This window comes from Carya illinoinensis, chromosome 8, assembly GCF_018687715.1.
Source record: "Carya illinoinensis cultivar Pawnee chromosome 8, C.illinoinensisPawnee_v1, whole genome shotgun sequence".
NCBI classification, from domain to species: Eukaryota; Viridiplantae; Streptophyta; class Magnoliopsida; order Fagales; family Juglandaceae; genus Carya; species Carya illinoinensis.
In genome coordinates this window covers 4,781,254-4,797,769 of record NC_056759.1, presented here as the reverse complement: position 1 = coordinate 4,797,769, position 16,516 = coordinate 4,781,254, and the positions used below count along the sequence as shown (strand labels likewise).

The following is a 16,516-nucleotide window of genomic DNA, read 5'->3' as shown; positions in this document are numbered from 1 at the left end:
CAAGTATTGCAACCGATCAAGGTTCTAAGAATTGAGATGAACCCGGATCATTTTGGGGCAACTAATTAATATATGGCTTATTATCAAATCTTCAGCATATATATATACACACATATATATATACTAGTAGTTGGGCAACGTCCAAGGGACGTTCGTCCAGTGTATAGAAATATTATTTTTATTAAGAAAAAAATTTTGAATAATAATGTACTATTTTTAGAAAAAAAATATATAAATTCTAACATCAAATAGTAAGATAGACTTAAATCAGTTTTAAAGCATTTAGAATTTATAAAAAAAAAAAAAAAAAAAAAAAAAAAAAAAAAATCTTGAAACAAACATGTGCAGCACAGGAGATAAACTGTTAACAGTAAAGGAACGTGCATAGCACGTTTTCTTGATTTAATAAAGCGATTATTTTTAAAAAGTAACATAATTTTTATAAAGAAATAAAATACTAAGGTTTTTATAAGATATTATTATTTGATTTTAATGTTTCATAATGAATTTAAATTGATAAATAAATAATATTTTATTAGGATAATTGTATTCATAAATGTAGTTGGTAAATATATTTAAACTTAATTATTTTACATTTCTCTTTGTTTATATAAGGAATGAATAAAAATTTTAAATCACATAAATAAATTGATATATAAATTATAATTTATATAAAAGATCATATATATATATAATAGAATATAGAATATATATTTATATAATTTATATAGATATATATAATAGAATATATATATATATATAGATATCTAATATACCTCATAAATAAATGATCATCAATGCATAGGTTACAGGATTATGCATGCTGCATGAATTTTAATAATTATGAATTTATTCATAAGTGATTGGGGAGAGAGATTAAAAAATTAAGAACTTTTAAGAAGAGAGAGTCACTTTAATTTATTCATGTAACTAACGGCGTTAATTTTAACGGTAAAACAACAAAAACCGTTAAACCAATAAAATTCCGTTAGATAGCCACTTTATATATATAAAGATATACACACACACACCCAGCCGCCCCCCCAAAAAAAAATGAAAAGCTGAAGATTTTGCTTCAACAGGCAAGTTTCAAACCTAATTTCTGATTTAATATTAATAAACCTAGCTAGTCTGGTTTCATGAGTGTCAATTGTAAACAGAAAGCTGAGAACCGAGCCAGGAAGCTGGCCATTTTTATAAGCGTTTTTCTCTTTCTTTCTTTCTGATCTGTCGATCACAGAGCCATACTCAATCACGCACAATTCACAAATACACTCGCGGAGATCAGAGTTTTGCCCTTCAGCCAAGAACGTTCCTTGTCGGATGGACTTGTATCATGCATTTCAATAAAGGAGTCTGATCTCTGATGTCAGACAAATTCGTGTAGTGTTTGTAATTATTCTAAAATAATCATTGTTTCATGTGGCGTCAGCTAAACAACTGATTTGCTTGCTTCAATAGGTTTCCAACCAATACATCTAAAACCCAGACTTTATGGCCATCTACTCGATCGTTCGCCTAACCGCGCCACGTTTTATGTCTGTTTTGTGATCTCCATGCATACATATAGTACAGATATTTTTTCACACAAAATACCATGCATGCATGCATGCATGCATGCATGTATATATATAGTTCGAAGTAAAGTTTTTGACAGTTGAATTCAAACTTGAGTTTTTAATTATTATCATTATCATATTATTATTTTGACTGTTGACTTTTAGGTGATCAGGAACGTAAGTTAGAACCTCGTTGTACATAGTTCTTGATTTGCATGTCTCACAAAGTAACTCAGAAATGCCTAATGAGATAGAACGTCATAGATATAGATATTGTAGATTGAAGAGCGCGCATTGGACATATATGGGTCTGAGATGGTAAGGATATATATGCATGCATGCATGTATGTGTATAGTACTGTGTGTGTGTATGTATATGCATGAGTGTGTGGATTAATATTAATATTTGATAGGGAATCGGGTCCTTTGCGATCGATCAGAGTAACTTGTGTAAGTGCTTCATCATGGGTAGCCTAACCAGGACTTTGCAAGTTTAAAGAAACCGCACAAGATAACATAATTGACTTTTAGTTATACCACGATAGCTCGGTACGTACAGGGTCTTACGTACTCCATTCAAACAATTCCAGCGCCTGGACCTAAGATCATGATCATCACTACTAGGAGCGAACTGCGCGCATGGACCTAACTCGTCTGCTGAAAAGTTCTAAATTTCATGATATACATGTATTTTTATTTTTTTTTAAGATTTAGAGAATATAGCTACTCTTGATCATTGTGATAATACACCACGTTTTTTAATTTTTTGCTTTTAATGTTTAGAGAACTCACTAATAATTGCATGCTGATCTTGAGTTACGAATAGAAATTGCATGCATTTTATGATCGAAGCTCTCTCCCTTCGAAAGTCATGAGAGTTTAGATCAACCCAAGAAGACAATGCATTATATTATTAATATTGTTGCATCACTTGAGAGAAAAATAATGGAATACCAAATGTATATACTGTTTCCTATTATATATATATATATTAATTATTGTAAATGTAATCCTATATATATATATATTAATTATTGTAAATGTAATCCCAGGTAGCTAGCTGCAGGTAATTCTTAGCCGCCCTTGGTCTGCATTCAGCAGTGATATCATGTCACAGGCCATCGGGCTGCAGAGAAAATTAGCGATTATATTATACTATATTGTGTATATATATATATTGCGATAAAACAATGAATTCGAAAATTTAGGATATTACGAGAGATTTCAATAATAATAAAAAATTATATATGTTCTGTAGAGATTCATATTAATGTTGCTCAGCTACAGCAGTCAACATTCAGGCTGAATACTATCCATTAATGCGTGCCGACTTATGGAGAGAGATATCATGAATTTTGAGTCTGGTTCCCGTGTTCATTTAGTCAATTTGAAGCATTATTATCTTTCCCTCATTCCCTGATCACTGGCGTTTCCTTTCAACAAATTCGTTATATATATATTGACTTTTGTTAATTGCCGAAGCCTCCTCTCTCTCTCTCTCTCTCTCTCTCTCTCTCTCTCTCTCTCTCTCTCTCTCTCTCTCTCTCTCTCTCTCTCTCTATAAGAGTTCTAAATAGAAAAACTTTGTAAAAAAATAAACTCTACCTTAAAGAAATGTAAAAAATATTATTTTAGTAATTAAGACTCATTTTTTTACAAATTAAAGACTTGCACGGAATTTGTATATAATTTAGAACTTGTACATTACTCATATATCCAATACATAAATGATCATGCAAGTAAAACAAAACTTCCATGATCAAGTAGCAGTGCTATCCAATATTCCCATTCCTGCAAATCCCACATATATAATTATAATTCTAACATTATAAATATCACACACGCCTGATCTTGGGGCGCCATGCTATAACCTGCATGCTACTAAAACAACATATATTAATACAGCAGCAGCTGGATCCTTTCCGTGTTGGCTTGCATGTTGCCGTGTTGGTCGATCGAGATTCTAGACCACACTGTCGTCCAAAATGCACCAAATTAATAGTAATTAGCTCACAATTAAAGTTAACTTATAATTAGTTATTAGTTATTTTCTTTTCCAATTCTATTGTCTCCAAGTCAATCAACAAATTCAAACAAGTTGAAGCCAAGATCCCTTGCTGATTGATCAGTGAAGGAAGGAACTCTGCTAAGATAATGAACAATACATTATCTATTGGCGTATTAGTTCATTTTTTTTTTATTATTATTTTTTTTGAGGGGGGGGGGGGGGGGCTTTTCTTGTTTTCTACAATCACTTTACCGAACCTTGATGGGAATTAGGACAATTGATCAGAGCCTGCCTAATCTCTTTGACATATACATTATTCGGTCCTCAATTGATCACTTTAAGACTTCAAAATCATAAAATTCCACACCAACTTTCATCTAATTAATTTTCATTTTTAATTAATTTTATAATTTATTGTTATTTTTAATACAACTTTTGAAAAATCAAACATATTGTTCATCGATCCAGTCCATGATCAGTTATAGCGACCTTATTTTGTAGGATGATAAGACCTAATGAGCCTGCTTTATGTAGCAGGTCTAAGGCCCAATTGAGTGGTCCAAAAATGTGAACAGAACTAGTACTAGAAGGCCGGAATAAAGGAGGTTCAATTTTGGGCTAAACAACTTGATCTAAGCAAACTTGCAATACTGTGTCTGCACCTTTCCGCCCACCCCTGCCATGCCACAGAACTTTCCAGCGTACATGGGCAAACTTATCTATATGATCCAAGTATAAGCCAAGTATTATTATTTTTTTAAATTAATGCTATATATATAGATTGGGTAAATGTCACCTATATTTAAAAAAATATAAAATTTAATATTAAAAATTTAATTAATTATTTATATAAATCTCATATTTATTTATTTTTTTAAATAATAATGTTAGTTGGCTCCATTCTTTTACCCTTCAAAATTATTGTTCATGTATTTTGATATTTTTCTTAAAAATTATGAAAGTGACTGTTATAAAAGTTATGTATTTTTTAAAAATGTTTAAAATATATTCGAAAGAAAAAGAAAATGCAATTGCACTAATAATAACTTTGATATGATAAAATTGGTAAGAGTGGAAACACTCTTTTTTTAAAAGATGTAAGTGCAAATACGATTTATTTTAACTATTATATATGATTCAAAATTTTCAAGAAATTGAATAGGCATTTACACTACACATTATTCACATAGTATAATTTAATTTATAAAATTTAAATTTTAAAATCTGTTTTTCAAATTAAATTATGCATAATATATTATGTAAATGTCTTTAAATAAGATTATTCATTTGGTATTGGATTGCTTTAGGTGTGGTTTGTGGTTTGTATAATGAAATGAGATTTGATGAGTTGATATAAAAATTAAAATTTGAATAAAATATTATTTTTTAATATTTTTAATATTATTATTATTTTAAGATAAAAAATTTAAATTATTTTAATAAAAAATTAAATTATTTTATTATATTTTATATAAAAATATATAAAAATGGTAATAATAATATGAAATGAAATCAATCATTTATGGTAGGGTATATCGGGCCTTCCTACAGACCTACACATTGAAATAATATTGTTCATTTACCCATTTTACCCCTGCCAAGTGTAAGAAAAAAAAAGGCATTTTCGTCCATCGGAAAAGCCTAGACCCTTCGCAGAGAAGCGAAAGGAACCCTCCCAGTCCATTACAGAGTTAGAAAAGAGAGAGCGGCAGAGAGAGAGAGAGATGAGGTTGCTAACTCACAACATGCTGTCGTCGAACATCAAGGGCGTCGCCAACGGCTTCCCTCTCCGCATCGAGGTGGAGAAGGTGGTGGAAAAGAAAGTGGAGTTAAACGCCGACTTCCTTCGGAACATTTTCCCCAAGATCGAATGGAAGGCCTTCGCCGAAGCGGCCAGGACCTTGGGCTACGCCGAGCTCCCCGAGGATGCGGACTCTTCATTTCTTGGCTCCGACGACTTCTTGGACAAGTTCCACCACGCCCTCCTGGAGCTCCACCTCGAGGAAGGCGCTCTCATCTGTCCCGAGACCGGTCGCCGCTTTCCTGTCAACAAGGGTATTCCCAACATGCTCCTTCACGAGGACGAGGTCTGAAATCTTAAATCTACTATAGATACAGTGATTTTTGGCTAATAGTGTGGGGGTGCCTAGAAGAAAGTGTGTTGTTTTCGGAAAGGAAGTCTCTGTCGTCTGAAGTGGTGATGAATATGAATTAGGGTTTTTTTTTTTTCGGCTTTATCAGTTATCAATAGGAAAATGATAAGGGTCTCTTTTTTCAATTTTAATTTTATTTTGTGGCGACGGTTTCAGCTCAAATCATATGTCAGTTAATGGCTCAACCTAATTTGCTTCAAACTTATGTGCGAGGACTTGGATTAATCTTGAATCTTTGACATCTGTTGAAATTTTTAGGCTGATGATAAACTAAATATCACCACATTAGCTCTCTTCAAATTCTTCGATAGACGCATATATCCAGCTTCAGCCATACATGTGAAGAAGCTCTCAATTGCAGGGCTAGGCAGTGAAGGGATATCTCAGCTCGCCTGCTTTGTGCTTTTCTTGTCATTGGCGAATGCCAGGCCAGTTGGGAACTGCGCAGGAACATATAAGATGCAATGCACGCAAAAGCCAAAGCATACATCTTGTAAGCACGCATTTCAGTTATAATTAAATGGTTGGAGTTTAGTCCTCTGCCGTTCCCATTGCCACCATTAGAAATTGGAATGCTACATCTGTCGAAAATCCTGAAGAGCAGCAGGGATTTCCACATCCTAATAAAACCATAGAATTGGGATCTCTAAATTTCAGAAGTCATTATCCTCAACAATGAACAACACAAACATTTTCTGAGCTAATTTTTTGGTTTTTTGGATGACGAGGTATCCGAGAACTTTTACTGCCCCATATAAGGCTTTGGTTCTCGGCTAATCTCTAAGGTAAAAGACGTTTTTGCCAGCAAATTTGTCACATTCACCGTGGTGCCTTGTAAACAAGGACTAGAGATCAGTTAGGAGCAACTTACCTGTAGGGTCTGATGCCTTCCTCATCCAAATTGGGGTCTTTGGAGAGCCATTTAACCTCTTCCTGTCTCCTTTCTGAGCTACATTGAGAGTGTTGTTTAAGATACTCACAAATAAGCAAGTAAAAATTATGAACTTCAGTTAAATCAACGACGGTTAAAGAGGTTTGAGAGACCAACCAATGCAGAGGGGTGAGCAACATTGGAAAACGCTCGGGTAGAACCTTGTAAAGGCAAATTGATGTAAAGACAAGGAAGATGGGAGAGGTGATCGCTTTGAAAAAATAAAAAGATTAAAATACAGGATTCACATAAAAAGAATTTATTTTTTTATAGGAGATTTTATTATTTTTTAAAACGATTATGTAGTATTTATGTATTTTGTAGTTATATGTATAATTACTCGAAAAAAAGTAAGTAGTGTCCCCTAACTTAAAATTTAAAGAAAAATTTTACTTATCATGAGTAATTACTTTATTATATATTAAACATAATTTTTTTATTAAATATGTTATATATGGATAATAAATAGAATAATTTAATTAATTTAGCCGAAATAAAATTAAGAAAATGGAAAAAAGATTTATAAAAATATAGTGTGAAGTATATACAATGATAAAATTGCAAACGTAAGTCCCACCGCGTGACGTTGAGTAGTACGTTTACAACTCTCAAAAGCCGGTCGCTATAAATACGCATAACCTTCGCGCCTAATTCAGTTCCAAGTGCACCCTGAAAAGCCAGGACTCAGAGCTCCATAGCGAGAGAGAGCGAGGGAGAAATATGTACACAAATTTCTAGTTTCTACAATTTGTAGCTGCAGTTCGTTTTCGAAAATGCAGAGGCTAGGATTTCCAAGCATGAAGAGTTTGGATCACTTCAAGTCATTAGCAGGATCGGTCCCTGCAACCTCGAAGAGTTTCTCGTTCTCTTCGCGTCCTGCTTCGGATTCGATTTCTTCGGGAAGTTTCGCGAATTTGAAGCTGACCGCAGGTTTTGATGGGAGGATTTTGGTTGTATGTTTCATTATCTCAAAAAATACAGAATATTTTATTATGTGTGTGGTTGATTTCTTTGTTTTCAGAGAAATTGGTGAAAGAACAAGCTTCTGTGAAGACTGATCTGGAAATTTCGGTATGATATTCTCTATTTCTCCCTATATCCCTGGGATTTTTCTTGTTTGTGTTCGTCTCTTCTCTCCCACTCTCTCTATGCGTGTGTGCGCTTATGCTAGCGTTTGTGCTTCGATTTCTGAACCATTGTTCACTAATTACGGTTTGCCCGATAAGTGCATGCCACTCGATTTTTAGGGAGAAAGGAACTTGTATATACCATGAATTGAAAGGTGATGTGGTGAACATTTTTAACAATTTCAGAATAACAAGCTGAAGAAATCCATGGAGCACATCCGGGCTTTAGAGGAAAAATTGCAGAATGCCTTTAATGAAAATGCTAAGCTTAAGGTGAAGCAGAAAGAAGATGAGAAGCTCTGGAAAGGGTTGGAATCTAAGTTCTCTTCAACTAAAACCCTGTGTGATCAACTTACCGAGACTTTACAGCACTTGGCTGTTCAGGTTCAAGATGGTAGGTTTTCTTTCAAGCTCGTGAACCTTAATACTTTATTAGCATCACTGTTGTAATAGTGTCTACCTTGTTCCAACAGCTGAGAAAGATAAGGAGTTTTTTGAAGAAAAACTATCTTCAAGTTCATTAGTTCTCGATGGTTTGAATCAACAAATGCATGCTCTGTCCCTGAAATTAGAGTCTGCAGAAGAAACTGTTAGAATTCGTAAGTTTATTCTTCGAGATATGTTTCCTCTAAAAAATATATATTTTATTTCCTCCGGAAAATATTCAATTTGTAAAGTAAGGACTATTTGAACTGTATTATAACTATAAAAATAAGTTAATTAAGAATAGTGTGTTTGCACCATATTTAATAGGCATTGTGTATTGTGTTTGAATCCTGCTTATAGGTGGGAAGGAGCTGGAGAAACTCAAAATTGAGGAGGAGGAAAAGGATAAAATTCTCAGAGATGAACAGCGCAAGACTGCCAATCTCATAGACGAAAAGGGTAAACATTTTGCTTCGCCTTTTCATTTTTATTGCTGAAGGTTGGCAACTTCCTTCTTGTTTGGATTGCTTGTTAATATGACACTTAGGGCAAATATTGAAACCTAACGAATTTAGGTTGACGCGCTTGCGGAAGAGCATGATTAAGCTTCAATTTGTGATATGCTCAGTGTTTTGGAAGATAAGCTTAAGAATCAAAACAGCATAGAACTTGCATGTAATTGTTCAATTCACTGCTTAAAGAGTCAGAAAATTAATCTATGGCTATTCTTTTCAATCTTTCTTTAGGTTTGTGGAATTATCCAACCATTCACCTACTAAATTTAAGTTGTTGATTTAGTTGGTGATTACCATCATATTGTCATATTGTTATTCGTTGTATTCATCATCATTGTGGTTGTTATTACTATCCATATTTTACCTGGTCCCACATCAGTTACATTGGGTTGATTTGAACTTTAATATAATTGTTATTTATATTTTGTAGCAAGTTTAAGTTAATTTAGGTAGCTCTTCTATGAAAGGAGCACAACAAAAACAATTGACAAGCTGGTTGGTAGATAAGCCATTCCAGTATGTACAGTGTAAGAAGGATGGCTTTATGCAACACTCTGCTCCCCCCCCCCCCTCCTCCTCCTCCTCCTCCTCCTCCTCCTCCTCCTCCTTCTTCTTCTTCTTCTTCTTTCTTTTTCTCTCCTCTCCATTTTTATTTTATTTTTTTATGATGAGTCTTCCTAAGGATTCTTGTTTAACGGAGTGGGAACTGCTTTTGAATCCCTCCCAAGCGATTCGGTTGGAAAATATATAACTCAAGGATATTCCTATTTCCTACTCCATTGGCACTGCTTGAGGCCTAGTAGAGACCAGAGGTTCTTTGCTTCCGTTTCAAAAAGAAATACCATGTTGTTAAAGGCATACACTATAAGGCTTATGTCCCATGTTGCGGCCACCAATTGCACCTTTGATAGTTTGATTGGATTTCGAAGGTTTTGGCTTCTACTTGTTAATCATTGATTTATAAATATCATGATGTTTTGAGTACAGATGCTATGATCAAGAAGTTTGAGGAAACAGTAGCAGCTAATAGATTGGTGACAGAGAGTTTGAACTCTAAATTGGAAGAGGTGTGCCTTCAGTTGAAACTGAAAGAAGATGATATTAAACAATTGATATTCACTCAGGAAAATTTGGAGAAAGAGAAGAGTGATTTTCAACTGCACAACAGTGACCTTGCTAGAAAATTAGATATGTCCTCAAAGGAGATAAGAAACCTCGAAGGTTTGGCTCAAGTGTTGGCTGCACAGTTGGTTGAATTGGACAAACAAAACTTGACTTTTTCATACAAGTTTGATGATCTGAACGCTCTTTATGAATCTTGCTTTAAGTTGGTCCAGCAGGAGAGAGACCTTGCTGCAACACATGCCAAAAAACAATATGATCAACTTCATGATAAGTTCTTATACAGAAAATCAGAAATGGATGCATTACAACTAATAAATCAGGAGTTAAACAATAAGTGTATTGAACTTCAGAAAGTCCAAGAATCTGTTCAGGCACAACTTTCAGAGGAGTGCCGTTTAGCTGGGGAGAGAATTCAAAAATTGGAGTTTGAAGCAGAAAAGCGGGTCTCTGAGAAGCTTCAAACAGAAATGTTGGTGTCCAAATTAGAGGAGAACATTGGTACCCTGTCAGAAAGTTTGAGATCATCTGAAAATAAAAGGGTCTGCAAACTTTCTTGTTCTTCTTCATACTACATTTTACAATGCTTGGTTGCTACACTAATTCTTTTAATGTAATATATGGCAGCAAGATTTATTGCTGAAACTTTCATCTTTAGAAATGGAGAACAAAGGTAATTATGAGAAATTACAGTCAGAGATACAGAAAAAAGCAGAAGAAGTAGATATTTTGCAAAAGGAGTGTGAGGCACATAGGCAGCATGTAGATTTGCTGGAGAAACAAATCAGCCATAGTCATGATCTTGCGGAGGAAAAGGAACAGCTTATTATGCATTGTAAGGAGAGAGAGAAGAAGCTGGAAGATCAAATGGAGGAGGTTTTAAAAGCAGTTATATCCTTTTAATATGTGGAGTTCTCCCACACATATATTTATTTTTATATCCTTTTGTTTGTAGCAGAATCAGGAATTGCTAACTGCTGCTGAAAGTAAACTTGTGGACGCTAAGAAGCAATATGATCAGATGTTAGAGAGTAAACAATTGGAGTTGTCAAGGCATTTGAAAGAAATATCTCTGAGGAATGATCAGGTTTTATGTTAAACCCTTTAGTTCATGCAACATTCTATGAGTTTGTGCAAGTACCTGCAGACTGATACTAAGCTGAAATTGATTAGGCAATTAATGACATGAGGACGAAGTATGAGATGGAGAAGCTGGAAATTGTTAATATGGAAAAAGAGAAGGTTCACTCATTATTATCATCAGTTGCAATATGATTATCTGTGAATTGTGCTCCTCATCTGTTTAAACCTTCAGGCGGACAAAGCTGTTGAAGAAATGGAAAGAAAATGTGACCAAAAACTCACAGAATGTAAGGAAGAATCAAGGCTATACTTGATGCATGTGCAGGAGGAACACGCTGCTCTGGTATGCATCTCAAAGTTTGAGCCTTGTATCATTTTCTTTCTGCATACGACGCATTCAATAAGATTGGATTTGCTACTTTCTGTGTTTATCAGTGTAGTTTATCGGGCTTGAGTTATTTCATTTCAGACTTGTTATATTTTCCTCATGCAACCCGCTGATATTATCAACAGTTTCTTATGTTTGGGGGAGTATTTTTTTTTCGGTGCTGAAAACTTCATTACCTGCATGCTTTTAAGACATTGGTTTTCCACTTGGTAGCATCTAACTTTTAAATTGATCTGTTTAATCCATAATTTTAGATCACATTTTAATTCAGCTTGTAACTTTTAGTCTCGACCTATCAAATAAGTTAGATAAGTTTATGAGCAATTTAAAAGTGAGCATAGCATTAGATTAACATAACTTTCCTAGTTTAAACTTCATCCTTATTACATAAATGCCATTCTTTTGTGTGGGAAGGTACTAAATTTTGAGGGAAAGTCTTGTGATGTTTATTCCGAGTTTTATACAAGAAGCCTTAACAAATAGTTTAAACCCTGGCACTGTCCATCGTAGGTCAGCCGTATTCAGCAGGAGCATGACAGAAAGGAATTGGCCCTTAAAGCTGATCACACTGAAGAGCTAAAACGTGCCCAACTTCAATCTGAAAAAGAATTGAGAGAGGTGCATTAGCTTCATAATTAGGTTCAAGTTATTGATCTAACCAGAGTTTGTTTCTATTGCTCAATATATATGTATATATATTTTTTAGAAAACAACATTACTCAGGAGTGAACATGAAGCTCAGACGAGAGCTTTGAGGTGTGAGCATGAAGATGAGTGTAAGAAGCTGCAAGAGGAGTTGGATCTTCAGAAGTCCAAAGTATATATTTTCCTGCAATTCAAATCCGATCGCTTTATCCTCACCTTAATAACTTTTAAAAAAAAAAAATATTATACTGCAGGAAGAGAGGCAGAGAGCTTTGTTGCAGTTGCAGTGGAAAGTGATGGGTGACAAGCCACAGGACGACCAAGAAGTGAACTCAAAAAAGGTAATCTACTATAATCAATAGACTTTTCTCATGTTTGTGGTCTTGTCTTCAAGCAAAGATAGTGTTTGTGAGATAAGTTAATATGAACGTTCTTGGATGCAAAATAAGATATAGTACTTCTTAGTCTGTCCCATCTCTTAGCGGGTTCAGACAGTTTGGATCGCCACTTCACAGTTAGAATTTAAATTGCATGGGACTACAGGAGGCTGATAGGAAAGTTTTACATGCTTGGCAGTTGGTGGTAAATTTAGATTTCAGCCCTCTCATTCTGCACTCAGAAAGGCTTTGTATCCAAAAACAAGATTGATGTTTTGGGTTGATATAAGATTTTCAACTGTATACGTTTATAAAACTTCGTGGAAATTTTCTTATTCCCAACTCCTGAAGATTTTCTGATGTTGCACCAAGAACAGTTGACAAGTTGTGCTATATCTTAGAGTAAATAAATTTGTATGAAATTGGTAAATATCCTTCACAGATATTTCAAATGAGTTTCATTTCAGTAAATATATATTATTTTATTAAGGGGTGTGGTGGTGGTGTAGGGAGAATGACAGATGATTCTCTATATGACAGAAGAAGTTAATATGACACTCGAATTCTATATAAAAGATGGCAAAACCGATTGTAACGAGTTTGCTTTAAGTAAGTTTGGTGTGTGAAATTTTAATACTATATATTTTATTATGAACATGATCAACTTAACTTTACAACTGTAGGATTACTCCATTTCATCAAGCAAGATGAGAAATCATGGAGGTGGCAAAAGAAATCAGCACTCTCTGGTAAGACCGGAGAACGAAGATAAGGTGACCAAAAAAATGGAGATCATTTTACCTGCCTTTCCCAATAAATTTAGCTTTTGCCGAGTTAAGATATTACAGTCACTTTTAGTCTTATCTTTTATTTTGTGTACAGAATTCTCCTTCCCTGGGAGGAATGCAGACACCAGTGTCAAAGTTGCTGAAGAAAGTAGAGAATGTGAACACAGGAAGTGTAATGAGCATTCCCCCACACCATAAGAAGGTTGGTTACTTCTGTAGAGTATACATATACTTGTGTGTTATTTGATGGTTGAAGAATTTATTTCACTTGCTAACATATTCCGGTTGGACTCGAGCATACTCTAATGTCCCATACCTCATGGATGGCAGGTAACTCACCACGAATATGAAGTTGAAACTTCTAATGGAAGAACAATTACCAAGCGAAGGAAAACGAGAAGTACTGTCATGTTTGAGGTATGTACCTGGCCATCTGGGAGAACCATTAAGCCTATGCATCCTATTTACTAAATACATTTGTATGTCAACGGATTGGCTTCTGGCCTTGAAGATTCCTTTTCCTACATACATTTCCTAATGCCGAATTTCGTTTTTCTGTTACACCAGGACCGAAGAAAACAAAGAAAGATTAGTACGCCAAAGGTCAATACCCCCAGAAGTATAGTCAAGGTAACTAAAACCTAAACTAATTAACCATCTTTGCTTGATGAGCTCGTTTTACAGTGGAGCAAAACAACAAAAAAATTAACCTCAGCAGCAATTTTTTTCCCGACTTTCTTCCACAAATTTCATTTTTGTATTGCTTAAGGAGCTTCTTAACAATGACTTTGGCAAGGGAGCCTTGGCCATGTTGGTTTCGTAAGTTCTTTGTCTTGAGTTGTTTATTCGTTCTGAGTGATTTTTGAGAGAATTTGAAGCCGCCCTTTGGTAGATAGTAAATGAATATGGTTTCTACTATATACTTTCATGTTCAAATATTGTGCCATGATTCTTCTTTTGATTCGACCTATGCGAAGTTCCTTCTCATTAATTGATTGTGCAGGGAGTCAAAGGAGGAGGTCATCCACATCCTTCAAACATAGGTGATTTGTTTTCGGAAGGGTCTCTCAATCCCTATGCAGATGATCCCTATGCATTTGATTAGAGGTAATTGCAATTAATCATTCTAATTATTATGTTCCCTTTAGTCCCTCAGAATTAAAATACCGCAGGCCCCATTATTCTTGCGCACCTGTCTGCGAGCTTTTCCATCGACTCTTATTTCTCAATTGTCATTCTGGGTGGGATTGTTGAAAATTGAAATACCTTGGAGAACGAATTGCCTCTGTTACTTTGATTGTGTGGTTTGCTTATAACCAGTATTGTTTGATATGATCTTGGTTTTCCCGTGTCCAGAGAATTCACATTGTTTCCTCTGTTACGATGGATGGATTCTTCTTCTTGCTGCAAATCATATTATAAAATGGTAGACCATGCATAAAGCATGAGAACAGCCTTCTTGTTTTCTTCCAGGTCAGAGTAGACTTGAGCTGCTTCACTGCTAGCAGCATGGCATTTTTTTTGGCCTGTGTAAGGGACGTGTATATTCTTCTTCTTCTTCTTCTTCTCTTAACACTGTAAATTCGAAGGATCTCTGCGGTTTGACTTTGCTTATTCGGATTACTTTGCCATTTTTGAACGACAAATACTTGGCTCTTTTTGTAAATAAATAATTAGGATGTTTTGAAGAAGGACATATGACAAACTCTTCGTCCAAAGTGAAATGTACAATGACTTAAGAGTATACAAACCAATATTCTTTCCCTTCCCCACCCCACCTTTTTCCATTTCCAGTTTATATTACAAATGTCCGACGTCATATATAAACAAGTTCACATTTTCCCGTATTCTTTGTCTAGGTTCCGACCACATAGAACAGTGGTGCAATTGATTTTTTGTGGGGCTCAACAAGTTTGCTAGACAAGTAGTAAATACTGGCCATTAAGGTTGTTGGTACTTCGTAGTTGGTCCGCTTACCTGAACTGAAGTTCAATGTGACCATCGAGTTGGCTTAGATTTTTATCCACGCTTTCACTTGAGATTAACTCCATCCTGACCATGCCTAAGATATTTCAAAACTGGTTCATCCAGCCATCTGCAGTCCAACTACGACTCAGAGGAACTATATATGCACCCAAATTAAAATTTCTGGTTCCGCCCGTCAAAAGTATATATACCTGCGCGTGGGAGGAACAATATTTGTTAGGAAGAGTGGGATATTATCGTATTAGAGATGACTAAACGACTGCGTTTGCCACATTTGGATGTACCTTAGGTGCTGGGAAGAAGATGCAAGATTACAATACAAGTTCTACCTTAGCCTGCTTAGGAAGCGAGCGAACGATTCATTCCCGGAATTGGATAACACAAAGGTAAATCACCCTGCCACAGCTCGGTTGGATTAGAGCAGCGGTTTTTCGACTTTTGAACTATTCATGGTAACGAGTAGATTCCCATGTTCTTGCAGCCCCGGAATTCGACTAAAATCCATTATTCTGAGCTGTCTAAAAGAGCTACTCGAGCTCCAGAGTCCAGGGCAGGATATCTCTTTAAAGTGCTATTGGGCCGCTGGGATATAAACAGGGATAAAGGTTGGAAAAGTTGTTTGCGAGTTGGGACAGTGAAGTAACTACGTACGTTCGGAAGGGACAAAATGCAACTGTTGGGTTTTTTTTTTTTTTAATAAATAATATTTATTAATAACGTTTTCTTAAGAGTCATTACTGTTTGGTAATTCAAGTGGGTAACGTTTAAGTTTATGATTAACATTGACTGTAGTTATTTTCTTTAACCTTACTGAATTTCCTTTCATTCAATAGCCCGGCTTTTTTTTAAATAAAAACAAACCGTTATCTGTGAAAATAAATTATTTTGCTGCCGTTATCTTTTAATTCTTATCCGAACATTGGTGTTAATACCTCATAGCTGGACTTTTTAGTACCCTTATGGCTTTGTACGTTTTTTTCATAATTTTTCAGCTTTATTGAGGTGTTATTTATTTGGCTTTTATTTCTTGATTTGAAACAATATCTTTATAGGGTTTAGCACGTATGGTGTTTTTAAAAAGGGTCTAACGATTTATTTTTTGGAGATATAATGAAGAAGAGTTTGATGGATAAAAAGATAGAAAAAAATACGTGCATATATATATATATATATATTTAGAGAGAATTTTTAGATAATAGAGATGTATTCTTTGAGTGGAACTTTGAATTTAGACTATACGACGATTAGTTAAACTGTTATATCTTAGATGAATTAAGTCAAAAAAAATTCTGTTACACCGATAAATTTGAGACCTTGACACCGTAGATGGCTTGAATCTTCTTAAAAAAAAGTGAAATTTTCATCTCTCAGTTTAAATTAATTTCTTTTCAATTTTAATTTTATTATA

General features: G+C 34.8%; 2 protein-coding genes and 1 long non-coding RNA gene across 5 annotated transcripts; 2 read left to right on the top strand and 1 right to left on the bottom strand.

Annotated features, from left to right (window-relative positions):
- The first annotated feature begins 5,218 nt into the window (after positions 1–5,218).
- Positions 5,219–5,845, top strand: LOC122317982 (multifunctional methyltransferase subunit TRM112 homolog A). Its single transcript, XM_043135087.1, has one exon. It carries the CDS (start codon positions 5,292–5,294, stop codon positions 5,658–5,660), a length of 369 nt encoding a protein of 122 aa, XP_042991021.1. The 5' UTR covers positions 5,219–5,291; the 3' UTR covers positions 5,661–5,845.
- A 1,347-nt stretch (positions 5,846–7,192) lies between these two features.
- On the top strand, positions 7,193–15,780 carry LOC122274323 (synaptonemal complex protein 1-like). 3 transcript variants are annotated; one of them, XR_006228297.1, is made up of 20 exons: positions 7,197–7,581; positions 7,673–7,722; positions 7,965–8,172; positions 8,252–8,377; positions 8,565–8,663; positions 9,707–10,383; positions 10,469–10,717; positions 10,800–10,928; positions 11,015–11,083; positions 11,157–11,267; positions 11,823–11,930; positions 12,019–12,129; positions 12,212–12,298; positions 13,018–13,107; positions 13,217–13,324; positions 13,453–13,539; positions 13,690–13,752; positions 14,126–14,229; positions 15,398–15,494; positions 15,590–15,780. XR_006228297.1 is itself a non-coding variant. In XM_043083364.1 (19 exons), the coding sequence occupies exons 1-18, from the start codon at positions 7,425–7,427 to the stop codon at positions 14,225–14,227; spliced, it is 2,607 nt and encodes an 868-aa protein (XP_042939298.1). In that variant the 5' UTR covers positions 7,193–7,424; the 3' UTR covers positions 14,228–14,229; positions 14,479–14,813. The 3 variants fall into 3 exon arrangements, 2 of the variants coding, with proteins under 2 accessions (XP_042939298.1, XP_042939296.1); XM_043083364.1 differs by lacking the exons at positions 15,398–15,494; positions 15,590–15,780 and adding an exon at positions 14,479–14,813 and having other exon boundaries at positions 7,193–7,581; positions 13,018–13,083; XM_043083362.1 differs by lacking the exons at positions 15,398–15,494; positions 15,590–15,780 and adding an exon at positions 14,479–14,813 and having other exon boundaries at positions 7,198–7,581.
- On the bottom strand, positions 14,863–15,704 carry LOC122274324. Its single transcript, XR_006228298.1, has 2 exons — positions 15,393–15,704; positions 14,863–15,299 (listed from the first exon to the last, which is right to left on the bottom strand). It is a non-coding gene; the product is annotated as an uncharacterized LOC122274324 (long non-coding RNA).
- Positions 15,781–16,516: the final 736 nt, after the last annotated feature.